The sequence below is a fragment of the Danio rerio genome, chromosome 5 (genome assembly GCF_052040795.2).
Source record: "Danio rerio strain M-AB ecotype USA chromosome 5, GRCz13ab, whole genome shotgun sequence".
Taxonomy (NCBI): Eukaryota; Metazoa; Chordata; class Actinopteri; order Cypriniformes; family Danionidae; genus Danio; species Danio rerio.
The window spans coordinates 39,705,417-39,721,901 of NC_141025.1; the positions used below are offsets into that span (position 1 = coordinate 39,705,417).

The 16,485-nt window shown below is 36.7% G+C and overlaps 1 protein-coding gene across 2 annotated transcripts in view; it reads right to left on the minus strand.

Moving 5' to 3' along the window:
* The window catches only part of nyap1 (neuronal tyrosine phosphorylated phosphoinositide-3-kinase adaptor 1), a 76,226-nt gene that overhangs the window by 10,413 nt on the left and 49,328 nt on the right, over nucleotides 1–16,485 (minus strand). For both annotated transcript variants that reach the window (XM_087253746.1, XM_087253747.1), the window contains 4 exons: nucleotides 10,243–10,640; nucleotides 5,573–7,318; nucleotides 5,247–5,471; nucleotides 3,623–3,726 (listed from right to left, as the gene is read on the minus strand). In XM_087253746.1, the coding sequence (XP_087109872.1) occupies nucleotides 3,623–3,726; nucleotides 5,247–5,471; nucleotides 5,573–7,318; nucleotides 10,243–10,640 (2,473 nt within the window). The remainder of the gene's footprint in view (nucleotides 1–3,622; nucleotides 3,727–5,246; nucleotides 5,472–5,572; nucleotides 7,319–10,242; nucleotides 10,641–16,485) is intronic.

A 16,485-nucleotide genomic window follows, 5' to 3' on the forward strand; every position in this document is an offset into this window, starting at 1 on the left:
GCCAACTTATCCAGCATATATTTTACACAGCGCACACACTCTTACATTCACACACATACACTACGGCCAATTTAGTTTATTCAATTCACCTACAGCGCATGTCTTTGGACTGTGAGGGAAACCAGAGCACCCGGAGGAAACCCATGCAAACACGGGTAGAACATGCAAACTCCACACAGAAATGCCACCCGACCCAGCCGAGGCTTGAAACAGTGACCTTCTTGTTGTGAGACAACAGTGCTAACGACAGAGCCACCATGTTGCCCCTCCCACCCCCCAACCCCCCAATTGAATGATCAATGCATTGAAAAATTAGACACACTTTTAAGTTGACTCTGTTGAAATAATCTTCCCAATGTTCAAAACTGGTTTGCGTATCAGTTGGAATGATTTGTTTATTTCCCTGCATGCACTGACTTGACTTCTCAATTATAACAGGTCATTTAAGAACACAAGAAACATGAAGAGCAGCCTTTCACCTAGTGACCTGAAACCAAATCTGAAGATGCATCCTTTTTGTCAGGGAGGATTTTTTAATAGCTGAACCTCATGTATGCTGTCTATAAAGATTCTTCAGATGTACATTTCATTTCATACATATTTTACAAACAGACTACTGCACTGACATTGCACAATAACACTACTACAATGTTTTCGTACATTTTTTACATTCAATCACTGTTTTCAGACTATGGGAGAGTGTGATATTTCTCAGGAGTTCTCAGTGCTCTCAGTGCTGGGTTGTGGCTGGAAGGGCATCCACCGCATAAAACATATGCATATGAACACATATAAACAATAATAGGTGGTTCATTCTGCTGTGGAGACCCCTGATACATTAATAATTAAGCTGAAGGAAAGCGAGAAAGTATTCACAGAGTATTTGTGGGTATTCTTCAGCTTATTAGTGTTGTACAGGTGTTGCTTAGACACAGATACACACGCTTATATATACAGTTGAAGTTAGAATTATTAGCCCCCATGTTTATTTTTCCCCCAATTTCTGTGTAACGGAGAGCAGATTTTTTTCAACACATTTCTAAACATAATAGTTTTAACAACTTATTTCTAAAAACTGATTTGTTTTATCTTTGCCATGATGACAGTAAATAATATTTGACTAGATATTTTTCAAGACACTTCTATACAGCTAAGTGTGACATTTAAGGCTTAACTAGGTTAATTAGGTTAACTAGGCAGGTTAGGGTAATTAGACAATTTACTGTATAATGATGGTTTGTTCTGTAGACTATCAAAAAAAAAAAAATCTAACTTAAAGGGGCTAATAATTTTGGCCTTAAAATGGTGTTTGAAAAAGTAAAAATTGCTTTTATTCTAGCCAAAATAAAACAAATAAGACTTTCTCCAGAAGAAAAAAATATTATCAGACATACTGTGAAAATTTCCTTGCACTGTTAAACCTCATTTAGGAAATATTTCTAAAAGAAAAAAAACCCAAAGGAGGGCTAATAATTCTGACTTCAACTGTGTGTGTTTCTGTGTATAGATCTAATAATATACATTTGATTAGTAGCGTCATAAGTGCTTCTTTCAACAAAAGTGTGTTCACGCCTTTCTTTTTGTGATGCCATTGTTTCCCTTGTGTATGTAGTTATTAATTATTAATGCAGTTACTGTATTAAATGTAGTATACGTCATTTAAGGAGCCATAGAATGAAAAACTGTATATACTTCAGCAGAGTTTTCTCTAGGATTTTTTCCAGCTGTGGCAGCAGGCCTTTTTTACTCAGATCTACCAACTACCTGTGGAGTTATTTCAATGACAAATGTGGTAAGCGCATTATTACAATTCAAGATCGCATTTATGTAATAGCCTACGAGCATGCGAATCTCTTTGCTTGTGCACCGATTTCCTCTGCTTGTGCACAAAACTTCTTGCACGCCCTCAAATTTACGCTGCTCAAGCACAGATCTTCTTGTGCGCTCTCAAATAAACGCTGCTGAAGCGCGATTTAGTGTGATTATGTAACAAGTATGTCTCCAACATTTATTAGATTTGCTAGGAATATTTATGAATGGAACCAATAGACCTACAGAGCGGTATTAATGCGTCCTGAAGTAAAGTGAAACGCCTATACGTCGTGTTTGCTTGCCTCAACCATTGTTTCCTAGTGAGATTGTAACAGTGATAGAAATGTTTCCCTTATGTTCTAAGTTTAACCTCTTAAGGCCCAAGGTTTTTTACATGCATTTTTTATTTCTCTTTGCTATTTGGGCTTATTGGAACCAAATTTTATAATAAAAACCTAAGTATTGTCTTTTGACATGATGTACTTTTAGCGAAAAATTATGTCCACATATGTGGATTTGTGGTCCAAATTTACATAAAACGCCTGACTGTTTTTTACCAAAGAGTTAAAACATTTTTTCCCATTTTGGACAGTTAAAATAGTGTTTGTGACATTTCATATGCTGCAAAACAGTTGCAGGATGACACTGTATGTCTGTAACAAAATATAAAACATTTAAAGTATTTTAAATAGCCAGTTAAAAGGACACTCAAGCCCTAGGAGGTTAAAACAACTATTTACATTTCCTATGTATGTGGGACTCTTATTTTGGAAATGGCTTCTCATTTCATCTCATCTATCTCATCACAAAGAATGACAAATATAGATTTTAAATTTATTCAGTGAACCCCCCCCTCCCCTCCTAAATTCTCTAAATTCCTCATTGAGGTTAAGGTCAACTAAGGTGCGTGAAAATCGATGTGTGTAAATGAAGCATTTTTCGTGATTTAAGACAAATGAGTCTTGACGTCATCATCCTGTTAAACTAAACAAAAAAATTATATATATTTTTTACTTTGTAAAAATAAAAAGCTACGAAAAGCATCAGCTGAGTTTAAAAGAACTGTTGCTTAACATTTATTAATGCAGAGTTACATTAACCACTGCATTTAAAGTCAGAGTAAAATCTAATTTTACAATGTTTATTTTGCTAGCACACATTGTTATTCTTTAAGTGAACAATCAATCTCTGCAAGTTAATTCACTTAAATAGGTTTGTTTTGCTTATCTTTAATCGAAATCTGACCATTTTCTTCTGCATTTACGGTGGGGGTCTTTCTCTGTTACACTCAATAATCCATTTCAGTTGGAAGTACATCAACATACTGAAATAAAAGTCTCAGCAACTTCCAATTTATGTTGACTTTGATAGCAGATTATACCCTTATGTGAGTCCATCTTTAATATTAAAAGGATAATTATGACGAATTGATCATTTCTTTTAATAGACCATTTTTATTAGTGTACTCTACCCACCACTGCCAGGAATACCTATTTCAAATGAGAAAAAGTGTTAAACATACCATGAATTAACAATACATTTTTTCATTAGGGCTATTCATGTGTTGGACTTTCATTGTATGAACAAAATAATTAAAAACAATCTTCAAAGTGTCTTCTCTGGTGTGTGGGCATAAAAAAGGGCATCTGGTCCAAAGCGATTTTGCAAGCTCAAATCCTAATGTGAGTGCATATTTATGTGGATGAGTGTGTTTAGGCAGAGGAAACAATACCATTAGGTGCGTAATAACTCTGTGAGTGTGTGTTTATGTGGAGTATGTGACAGTTTTAATAGTGCTGGAGTGTGTTACCTGGTTGAGTGCTTCTCTGGCCGGCAGACTGCTCTGTCTGTGTACGTCACCCCCTACTTGTCTCACTCCTGATGTGGATGAAGACCTGCCAAGGCGTCCCAACTCTATAAAAGGTCATAGGCACAGAGACAAGTCATCGTTTTGCACAGAGAAATCTCAAGAAATTAAATCTTTACATGTAAACGTATTATCAGTCAAATATTTCAATCACTACATAAACCATTTCTTAAAAAATATCAAAATTGGAATTTACATGGTGCAGTTCCTTTAGTATTTGAGGATACAAATGCAATATATCTATATGTAGAGCATGAGGCCATCACTGAAGTCCAGCTATCATTCTTCACATTGAGAAATTTCAGGCTCACCTAAAAACGTTGTCTGGATGTATGCTTGTTTATAACACCAGTCACCTTCATTTGACAATAATTTGATGAATTATTGTTGCCTTGCTGTCACTAAACTCTGCTTTCAGTCTGCTTTCCACCCTACTTTCCACTTATAGCACAACATTAATTGCAGCAGGCAAAGAGCGCTGACGTCTGTGAATACGCTGCATTCTATGATGAGCCTTATTTGCATTGAAAGCAGGTGTGTTTGCATTGTAAAAATGGTACTGACTTGATTAAAATATGCAATGCACGACAGAGTGCATATATTGCTCCTTGGTTAAGTTGGACTGTAGGTGGTATCTTATTTAAATCTATGATGTGCACTGCAATACAATAAGCTTCAAGGCTTTGGGCAATTTTCTACAGTATCGTAGCATTTAGTTCAATCGTATGTGCCATATATCCAATAATTTTATTTCAAATTAGTAAAAAAAAAAAAAAAAAATATATATATATATATATATGTGTGTGTGTGTGTGTGTGTGTGTATATAATATTTTCATAAACTACTTTGAAATAAAAATATCACGGTATTTATTTTAGGAAAGAGTTTAAATATTTTGGAAGAGTAAACATGTCAAGCTAAATAATTAAAATAAATCATTGACTTCTGCTGTCTTTATTAGTTTCAAAACGACTGATTTCTTTACTACACATAAGACCTTGAAACCGGTTATCGTCCCATGACTAATATATATATATATATATATATATATATATATATATATATATATATATATAGATATATACGATGAGTTCAGATGCAAAAACCTCTAAGTGCCATTGGAAATTTTCTTCTAAAATGACCATTTTTCTGATACTCCTACATTTGTGTTCACTAATTTCACATGAAAGGCAATGAAAATAATAAATTGACATAAAAGAGAAATTACTTAACTTATAAATAATTATAAATAGAGAAAAAAAAAAGTCATTTTAGGAGAAAAATTCAAATGGCACTTAGAGATTTTTGCATCTGAACTCTTCATATACTGTATATATGATTTTTCTTTTCTTTTATGATATGCAGTTTTTAAAACTTCAGTCCACACTGATCCTACAACACACTAGCATCAATTTTCAGCACATACATCACTGACCTATTCAATTGTTTATGAGCCGTAAGTCTACAAATGTTTTATCTCTTAAACATGCTTGATCTCTATCCAGAGTTTAAACTACTGAGGTCATTGCAGAAGGCCTGTGCTAATGTCATTTGAGTTGGATCTCACCTCCATTGCGACATGCTGGGAAGGTTTGGCAGGGTAAGGGCAGTCCCGCTCGAATCAGCCCTCTCAACCCTGGTGGTCCATCCGCCCCAGCCAAACTCTCGCTGTGTCTCCCTGTTGCCCGCACAGGTATTCCAGAGTGTCCACTACTCCGCATGGCTCCTAGGTCATCCCTCTCTCTCCTCAACAGAGCGTCTGCACTGCCGTTCCACACACTTCCATCCTCCTCTACAAGCCATTGGAGAGAAAAACACAATTAAACCTACAATAGTACCACAGAAAGAGAATCCCCCATAATCATTCCACCCTCCCTTCCAACCATTACTCACTCTCTGTATCTCGGCTCCCATGACTGAATGATAATTTCCGATGCATGGGCCAGTAAGCCTGTTCCTCCGTGAGCCCTAAGGCAGCTGCACTATCCCATGGAAGGAATCCGGCCTTGGCCTGCAACGCCTGTGCTGCAGATCCTGTTTTACAATGATCTGCATGCAAAGATGGCAACTGAGAGCATCCACGCAAGCTATCATAGGCGGGTGGCCGGCGGAAGCCGACCGAAGGGTAGGTCCAAAGCAGGGGGCTGTCCGAGGGTGGAGGTTTGTAAGCAGGAAGGCCATGAGATAAATGCGGAGTGTGTGACCGCTGCATGTGAGAGCGAGAAGGCGGCCGCTGAGAGGAGGAAGAAGAGCAGGGTGGCGTGGCTGCCGTGGATGATGATGGTTGACTCGGGGTCGGCGTAGTGCTTGTGCCGGTTTGAGAAGTGTGCGTGTATGAATTTGACGAGGCAGTCTCAGAATGATTGGATGATGGTGTGCTCAGGTCTCGATCTCGATCTCGATCTCGATCTCGATCACGATCACGATCCCGATCCCGATCCCGATCCCGATCTTTCTCCCTGTCCCTTTCTCTCTCGGATTTCTCAGATTTGAGCAAGAAGCTGACAGACTTGCCCTCTTTAGGCTGTGTTTGTGTTTGGGTGGAGGACTGCCCTGACCCCTTGCCTGTTGATGATGACTCTTTCTCTGGCTTGCGATAATGGTGATAATGGGAAGGTCTGTGGTGAGGGTGATGGTGATGATGGTGGTGGGAATACGGAGAAGAGGACTTTGAGGATGGAGGAAGGGGAGTGGAATGACTGCGGGCTCTAAGTCCCGGTGCCGGCCCCAGCTGTCCATCCCTCCTCTCCTTCTCTCGCTCCTTGTCGACTCCAGAGGACTCTTTTGAGGTGCTGGTTGAGCTCATGCTGGAGGAGGTGCTGGTAGATGACGGCAGGCTGGAGGCTGATTGAACACTGATTTTAGCCGAGCTGGACTTGTGTTGAGCCCCGACCCCACTTGAGGCAGCAGCGGGCTGGGGGAAAGCCAGAAGTGGAGGCTTGTGCTGGAGCAGATTGGGGAAGGGTGCAGGGATTTTACTGGAGCTGGGCTCGTGTTCAGACTTGGATCCTGGGAGCAGAAAGGGTGTAGGAGCACGGGGAGGGTGTGGCGAAGAGGAGAGGGCTTGAGGTACTGGTGTGGAGGATGCAGAGGAGCAAGATGAAGGCAGAGGAGATGAGTGAGAGATGGATACTGTCGCTTTAGGCTTTGAGGAGGAGCAGGCTGGAGAGGAGGAGGAAGGGCGCGGGAGCGAGGAAGAGGTGGAGGATGAAGAGGACGAGATGATGGAGGAGTGGTACGCTTTAGAGGACTTGACGCGCTCGTGTTTGAGGGGCAGTCGGCGATGGGCTTCTCGAGCGGTGTCGTCTGGTAGCGGGTACTTCATCTCTTCGTAAATGGCCTCTCCTTGGTCTGAATCAGAGTCCGGAGTGGTGGCAGAGGGCGTAAGCGGGTGAGGAGTCGGGGCACTGTGAGTTTCTCGGGTGAAGACCTGGCCCACCATTTCAATGTAAACTGGCTCATCATCGTTTCCTTCACCCCGTGGAGAGTGTTCTGAGCTCTGGAAGGGAAGAGGTGTGGTCGGTGGTGGAACTCGAGGAGGTGGTGGATCAAAGGAGAGCTGTGTGCTTGGACTCCTTTTGGGCTTCAAGGGAGGAACCTTACGTCCTGACATATCCCCTGAATCCGATTTCTTCATTGCTGTTTAAAAAGAGAAAATAACAAACAGGTTGATGAAACAAAAGAGAAGAGTCCTTTACAAGGACCACAATAGAAGTGTGCTAACCCTATATTAAAATAAACTTTAACCAAATTAAAAGGAATTGATTTCACCCTCCTTAAAATCCTTCATTGATTAATTTAGTGATTTCATGCATCTCAATCCACATTTTCACAATAAAAGCTCAAACCCAGTTTATATTTTTTTCATTGGACATGGCAGTTCTCTCTAAAAAGGTCTTATTAATACAGTTAGCAAACATAACAGTGGACTATATTACTGTCTGTATTTATAAATCATAACATTTTAAGAAAAAATATCAGTTCCCTTTATTCATATGGGCATTTTTCATCAGCACACTGCTGACGGCATGTGTTTTATATTTAAATACAGAATAAATATGGATATACTGAGATGCTATTTATAATTAAATATGTTTGCAACATACTGTATATTGCTTTAACCATGCTGAGTTAATTATTTAATGCATTTATAAAATCTGTGCAAATATTAAAGCATAATTGATTCAGATTTCTAACTGTCTAAATAAAGTGAGGTCCCAATTGTTCAGTGCAATTAAAGGAACATCACAAAGCCATTACATGTAGCCCTTTTCACCTATTCTTTTTCTCACAATTAATCAAAAAATGGTACAGAAACACAAAGGCAAAGCTGCTTTCATAGATATTTATCTAATGAATAAAGTTATTTCTTGAGCGAGGAAATAGCATTCATTATGTATTTCAATCGTCTTGCAGAATAAAGGAACAAATTACACTTTCAGAATAGAGAATATTTAAAGTAATGTTTGATTTAAATCAATTCCTTAACAGTTTAGTTAAAAATACATCTGGATGACTCACAAATATGCTGTCAAGAAGCAATGGATGATTTAAAACTATCTTATGATTTAGTACAGTGGTTCTCAACTGGTTTGGCCATGGGACCCACATTTTTACATGGCCATCAAGCCGCGACCCAAATTTTTAGAAACTTTAATATAATTTTAGGAATTATAATTCATTTGTATTTATTTGTTAACATACACAAGTAGTGACAGATAAACCATAAGAAAATTACCAAGACTTACAAATAATTATTACTTTATGTCATTTAACAAAATGTATCATATTATAGTACTATTACAAAGTGAAGGGTATGGAAACAGTGGTTAGGGTAAGGAAAAGTTCAGTTATCATTAACTAAACTAAACTGTTAAAACATTTACATTTACATTTAGTCATTTAGCAGACGCTTTTATCCAAAGCGACTTACAAATGAGGACAAGGAAGCAATTTACACAACTATAAGTCAAACACAACTCTACACAACTCTTTTAGTCAAAAAAAAAACAAAAACATTAAAACTGATCCAGTTGAACAGAACAAACCAGCAAATTAAAGTAAAGTGATTAAAATAATCATTAGCATTTTTATAATAATCACCAGTTTGCTCTACTGCTATTGTGTGGGCTTTCTTGGCCTTTGCTACACGGTGAGCACAGTAAGATGCTCAGAGTGCCTGTACTTAAAGATGTATCATAAAGATGTTAGGCTCTTTTGTGATGCCCTCAGCTATTGGAGTCATCTTTGAAAATAGTCCACAGGTTTGTCCTTGCAATTGGGATGTTTGGTTTCTAAAAAACCCATCAGTTGAGAAACACTGTTTTAGGATATCTATAGTTATGATTAAGTACTAGATTAAGTCAATATTTCTTTGAAAATAATTAAATAATTCAGCTTTCTTGTTTAGCAATAAGTAGAGTCAGACAGAATCTGCGAATATTTTTTTGCTATTTCTGCTGAGGATTTTGTAAAAAATCTGCAGATTTATGCAGAATCATTTTTGCAGTATCATAACTAAAAACTTAATATATGAAATAAAAAAAAAATACATTTTTTTACTTTTATTTAATGTTTACAATGCAAATCCATCTCGATCCACTCTTTTGGTTAGCAAAGCAAATCTATCATATAATATATCTACTAAAGGACAGAAAATATTACTTTAAAAACTGTATTGCAAATAAATCAAATGAACACTTTCATATTAGTAAATATTGTTACTGAAATCATTTCAAAATTGAATATTACATGCAAGTTCACACAAGACAATAAATAGACTCAATAATGGGCTAAAAATCTGCGTAAATTCGTTTGGGCCTAGCAATAAGCAACATGACAATTAGGAATATTTGTGTAACATTTTGTTAAAAATTCTATTCTTCTTTATATTGTTGATTTGATTTATTTTTTTTTGAACAAAAATCCTTCACTTAAAACATATCTTTAAACAAAATACATTTCATCATGATCGAAATGAAGTAGTGTGAAGCACACACTTATTATTTCCCCCACCCCATTATCACATCTTTCCACATCATTCGTCTATTACTTCAACTTATTTCTTCTTTTGACATGAGACATATGTTATGCTTTTTTGCATCTTTTCCATATTATGCAAATGTTGAATTCTCCATTTTTACATTTCCTTTTTATAACATAGACCAAAAACATACATGGTGCTAAACAGCTATTAACTGAAATTTCATCATATCTTGATTTTTTTAACAAACACCTCTATTCATCAACATATTCCTTTAATAACACATTTTTTTTTGTATATTTACAATCACCTCTACTAATCAGTATACTCCTTTAATGATATATTTCAATACAACATTTTAAATTGATTACTATACTGACATTGTTTTAAAATCAGTTCAAGAATGTTTCATAATTTCACACTTTTTTAAATCCATAATTTAATCCTAAACATAAGAATAAACAAAAAATGACCCTATGATGTTGCATGTGAGGCAGATGGATCCTTACAACAGCTTATGAGAGCTGAGAGAATCAGTCATATTTGATATGTTACTACTTTTAACAAAAATGAAACTCACCATTCCGCTTCTCGGGGTGTTTGGGTGGGTGATTGGGAGGTGGAGGTGGCGGAGTGTCAGGAGGCGCATGGACCCCGCGGGAGGAATGTTCCTGCTGGGGTGTGGAGCTCAGACGAGTATTAGGGTGTCGTTTAGGCTTGGCTGGGGGGCAGCGGGATGAATTAGACTGGTTTTGGGGGTCTGAGTCTGGATAGTATCCATTCTCCAGCTCCTCTCCTTCACCGGTGCCCACAGCATGGCAGGACTGAGAGCGTGGGGCCATGGCGGCCGCACAAGAGTGAGGCGACAAGTCCTGGGACGCCGGCATCGTCATAAATCCCATTCGGAAATGACGCCGAAACGATGCCAGATCCCGAACCTTCCCAACCGTTGCAGAGGAGGCATCTTTATAATTGGAGCTATGGGAGACGGGAGAGAGAAAGTTCGGGGAATGAAAGATGGTATCGGAAATTGAGGGAAAAAGGAATTATTTTTCAGTGGAAAGATTCTTTATGAGATCAGAATGATAAATTTGTTTCTGGTTGCGCTGTAGGCCTCCCACATCTCCTCTTTTCTCTTCCTCTCTCCTCATTTTGACTGATAAAGGCTCTATTAATAGCTCACAATCAATTTCATTTTTGTCTCAACAGCACCGCTATACACTCTCCTCTGCTCATTTCCGGAGTTAAAGCATTCCCCCTACTATTGCACAGTCACACGGACCAATAGTCACTAAAACACAGCTCTCATCTTCTTCTTCCATTGACTTACATCATTTTTAAACTGCACTCTTAAAAATAAAGGTGCCAGAGACAACAATAAAAAGGGTTTTTATGGTGATGCTGCAGAATAACCTGTTTTAGTTGACCTTTTAGTCCCTCAAATAATCTTTCTATAACAGAATTGAGAACTATTTCATAATCTAAGAGTAAGTTCATATTGATTTTGTTTTCTAACTCTACACCAAACCCTCACAAACATATTTTGGATGTTTAGATTTTCATTAAACCCATATTAAATATGACTATTAAGCTATTATGTTGTGGTTCCCACAATGTAGTTAATTTAAGGTTTTACCATCCTTGTGGGGACATTTGATTCCTGCAATCTAAGCAAACCAGACCACACACACATTAAGGATGAATGATGAGAGAGGAAGCAGTTCATGCCAGCCTGTGAGAGACCCACCAGCCTCCCTCACCCTCCCATCCTTCTCTATACTCTACTATTGTCCTCAGCTTCCCTTCCTTTTTCCTCATTCTTCCATTGTTTCTTTCTGATCTTCTTTAATTCAATTGGAATAAAAGTGACAGTTCCCTCTTTCTGTTTATAAAATGCATGCTAAAAATCCTACTGTGAACGATTTATCATGTAAAAACACTTATCTTCCACTTTAAGAGCCCCTATTATGGGTTTTTGAAAATGACTTTCCATACAGTGTGTAACACAGCTCTAAGTGAATGAAAAACATCCAGCTGAGGGTTAAATCTGAAAGTGCACCTTGTTTAAAAATATAGATTTTTTAATAAAAGATTCGACTCAGAGTCGTTTAAATGATTTGTCATTTATCCAGATCTTTTGCTTGTTCTTATCGACGTCAACACAAAACAATACCAAATATAAATTGCCGGATCTGGCAAAACGTGAACGAGCCTTTCCCTTCAAACGCAAGCAGAGTGCCGGTGTGTATAGGATTTATCATGACTGAAGATGAGTAAACATTAATGAGTGAATGTTCTGGTGATTAATGCAATAATCTACCCTGCAACAGGGGATTCATCAGCCATTTGCTAAGAAAGAATCAGAAAACACTATTGATGTATGGGACTTTGTCAGAGCTTGACAGGAACTTTATCACTACTCAGTTAATGGATCATTTTCTTCCTCTATTTCACAAGAGTAAGTAAGTGTGATTAAAATGGTTGTCTCCTTGTTTTCTCTAGCTTGCAAAATATGTATTTAATTGTGTTTTGTTACTTGTAATAGCTCCACGTGGCTTGTACTGTATCTGGTTAACCACTTATATACAAATATCACATCTAAAGCTATGTTAAAAAATGTGACACATGCCGCTTTCTTTATGGATTTAATTGCATTTCTGAGCTCGCGATCCTCTGCTATTTGTTGTTGTTATGGCCACCATCAGTTGTTCCTACACACATGCGGGGGTCAAGTTTCAAAATAGTTCAGCTTTTGCCACTGTGTGCATTATAACTGAATGTGTTTTGTTGTTTTTACTTATGGTTAGGAACAGAGTAATATGCTGGTGTTTAACTACATTGCTTTAATGCACTCCTGCACTGGGTTCACACATATACTCTGCAATCTGACTACTTACCCTTACAAATCGTCCTACTTAGACCTAGATTGGCCTTACACTAAGGAGCGGTTTGGGAACAAATGAATCGCTGAGCAAATCTTATAGGAGTCATTGGGATTATTAATTAAAAATTAAATATGATCTTTTTTAATGTATAATAGGGGCTCTTTAAAACTGAAACCTGGCATTAATCTGCCTCCTTTTTTGCATGCAAAACACCCACAGTCAGTTATATTGAAATTCACAAAAAGCTCATTCAAGACACTTTGAAACCAAACAGCTTTCTTATTAGTAAAGTAAATGTGCAAAACCAGTTTTAAAACGCATGATGAACTTTCTTTGTTTTTATATAATCAATGTAGAATAATTGGGTTTTTACATGAAAAAATTAGCCGACCAATAGTAAATATGACCTCATGTTCACGTCTCAAATACGATTTAATGCATGGAAGAGTCTCTGTTTTTTTTAATTAACCCACTACACTCAAATTTACATTACACAGTACAACAGAAAATTCATCAATACTTAATTTGCATTGTGATTTCTTAGGAACAGTTCATGCATAAATGGTTGAACTATCCCTTGCATATTTCCTCAAGCCATGTTTGCAAACACTGTTTAATCAGCTGATTTCTGCTCTCTTTCTTGCTCTGTTCCCCAACACAAAAAAGACTTTGTCTGCAGGTCGTGTCTCTCCCTTCATCCTTCTCTGCATCTTTTCTTATTCTCCTGAATCTGCTAGCATGCTCTGCCCGTTTCCACGGCAACTGGCCTGTCATTTGTTTATTGTTTGCTGTTTTTTTTTTCTCCCTAAACACACAAACTCAGACCACACACTGGCATATGTGCATGTACACACACACACACACACACACACACACACACACACACACACACTAATTCAGGTGTGGCTGTGCAGCACAATGTGGGCGGTAAATAGTGGGCTGCCATGAGTACAAACACACACAATTAAAGAGAAATGAATCACTGAAGCTATTTTCTGGCAATGGGGTGAGATAGAGGGGTAGATTTAGAAAGATTTAAAGATGTTTTTCCATGTCACAGAACCAGCGGGAAGAATCTGACATCGTTCTTTTTATAGCTCAGATGGAGCTCTTAGTAATGTTTCTGCGAAGTATCAAGTGTTTCTTAGATGTTCTTCTAACATTTCTTTGCCGAAATAAAAATAGACAGAAATGAGACATCAAATACAGTATGAATACAGTAAAAAGACAATTCTGATAACATGAGTGATATAATTAATATTATAGTTTAAAAATATTTACATATATATATATATATATATATATATATATATATATATATATATATATATAAAATAGATAGAAGATTTGTTAAACACATTTCTAAACATAATTTATTTAATAACTATTTTCTAATGACTGATTTATTTTATCTTTGCCACGATGACAGTACATAATATTTTACTAGATATTTTTTTAAAGATACTAGTAATCAGCTTAAAGTGAAATTTAAAGACATAAGTTAGGGTAATTAGACAAATCATTGTATATTGTTGGTTTGTTCTGTAGACAATTCTTAAGGAAGCTAATAATATTGACCTTAAAATGTTTTTTTTTTTTTCATTTATTAAAAACTGCTTTTATTCTACACTCTCAGAAATAAGGTATGCTTTAGGAACACTTTTGTACTTTTTAGAAGAATGTACAATTATCCACTGGCTGACCAAAAAAAAATATATATATACATACATATATACATACATATATACATACATACATATATATATATATATATATATATATATATATATGTGAAGCCAGAATTATTAGCCCTGCTTTGAATTTATTTTTCTTTTTTAAATATTTCCCAAATGATGTTCAACAGAGCAAGGACAATTTCACAGTCTGTCTGATTATATTTTTTCTTCTGGAGAAACTCTTATTTGTTTTATTTTGACTAGAATAAAAGCAGCTGTTAATAAAAAAAAAAAAAAAGGAATCTCAAAGAGTGTTGGAACAAGTTAGGATGAGTAAAAGGTTAACTTCGAAAACACAAAAATTAAAAACTAGCTTTTATTTACTCACCCTGCTTGAGATTTAGAATTATATTTCTTCAGTACAACATTAAGCAATTTCCAAAACCGTGGTCTTTGGTGAGTTATATGCAAATCATTGGTGTATTTTTACAAATCACTTTAAGAAAGCTCTTTGAGAAAACCAAACTTATAACACCATATTACTGTATATGCCTTATAGAACACGCAACTGTTTTTGTTTACACTTAAAGAATAGCTGTAGTCATAAACTTTCATCATATTAAAGTTTATGACTACATTTATGAAATATGTGCCATCAAAGACCACAGACCATTTGCTCACCCTCAAGGTGTTTTAAACCTTATTGAGTTTTCAGTTGTTTTCTATTATCTATTTGCATATTATTTTTATAATCTATGAAATATTACTTCTTGGCAGTACGGTGGCTCAGTGGTTAGTACTGTCGCCTCACACCAAGAAGGTCACTGATTTGAGTCCCAGCTAGGCCAGTTGACATTTCTGTGTGGAGTTTGCATGTTCTCCCCGTGCTCTGGTTTCCTCCACAGTCCAAAGACATGCAGTATAAGTGAATTTGAGAAACAAAATTGTTTTTAGTGCATGAGTGTGTGTGTGAATTTGTGTGTATAGATGTTTCCCAATACTGGGTTGCAGCTGGAATGGCATCCACTCTTAAAACAAATGCTGAAATAGTTGGAAAATGAATGAATGTAGCGTGTACATACTGTACTGTAAATACTGACTCTAACCTCCCTATTAAACTGAACTTCATCTAAGGTCTTCAATCTAACTTCTGTCAAGGAGAAACAATCACAGCTATTAAATTATTGAAGTGATTATTTTCTTCCTACAAGAATAACTGTCATATTAGAAATTCATGAAGTTTCCCTTGTCAACTTTTCAGACGTATGAACGTTGTCTAGAGACCAGCGTGTCCCCCTGTTCTGACCTTTCTGAAGGTTGATGTGCACGGGGTCCAGATGGAAGCAGCACATCAATACACCGTTGTCCAGTGTGTGTATGTGTGTTCATGTGTGTGTGTGAGTCTCTGTTGTCAGGCAGAAGGCAGAGAAGATGCTGAGCTGGTAGCGTGTGACACACTAACAGAAGAGAACAGCACCACAGGATATGATGCGCAGGCAGGGCACAGCACATGAAAAACCACACAGGACAGCTCTGTTCCAGAAATAAGCACTAAAAAGTGAACTCACAACTGATAGCTGCAGACACAACACTGAAACATTCACAATAATAACACTGGGCTGAATGATCATTTTCTTTCATTGTGTGATGTTTATTTTAAGATGTCTAAGCAAATGAATCATAATAAATGTCTACATTAATTTACAACTGATGGAGGATAATATATGTATAGTTCTGCACAATATATCATTTGAGCATCGATATTGCAATATGTGTGTCCTCAATATTGCAAGACATGCAATGGTGAGTTGGGATTATAGATAACCAGGAACCACTGGTCAAAGCACACGAGTTTTGTGGAGAATCTGCAGAATTTAAGCATTATAGAATGAAAGTTACGTTTCTACAGGTGTTTTTAAGGCTTGTGACAAAGCATTTTAAGATAGTTCAAAGCATTTTAATAGAGCATTAAGTTTAAATAAATACATTTCTATGATGAAGACTGTGCATTGTTAATTTAAATTTGATTATCCAATGGGTTATATGCACAGCTAGTGTTTTTCAGCCATTGATGAATATCTGGTGAAAGCTTTGTGTGACTATTTTTAATTTCATAAGGTTTCTTTTGCAGCATTGATGTTGTCATGTAATTTTTTCATGTAAAAATTTAATCAGTTAAATAGACTTGAGCATCCATTTTGTTGTTAAAGTGTAAAAAGAGATGAAAGACCATTTAAACGCAGGCTGCGTCATTAGCAGCAG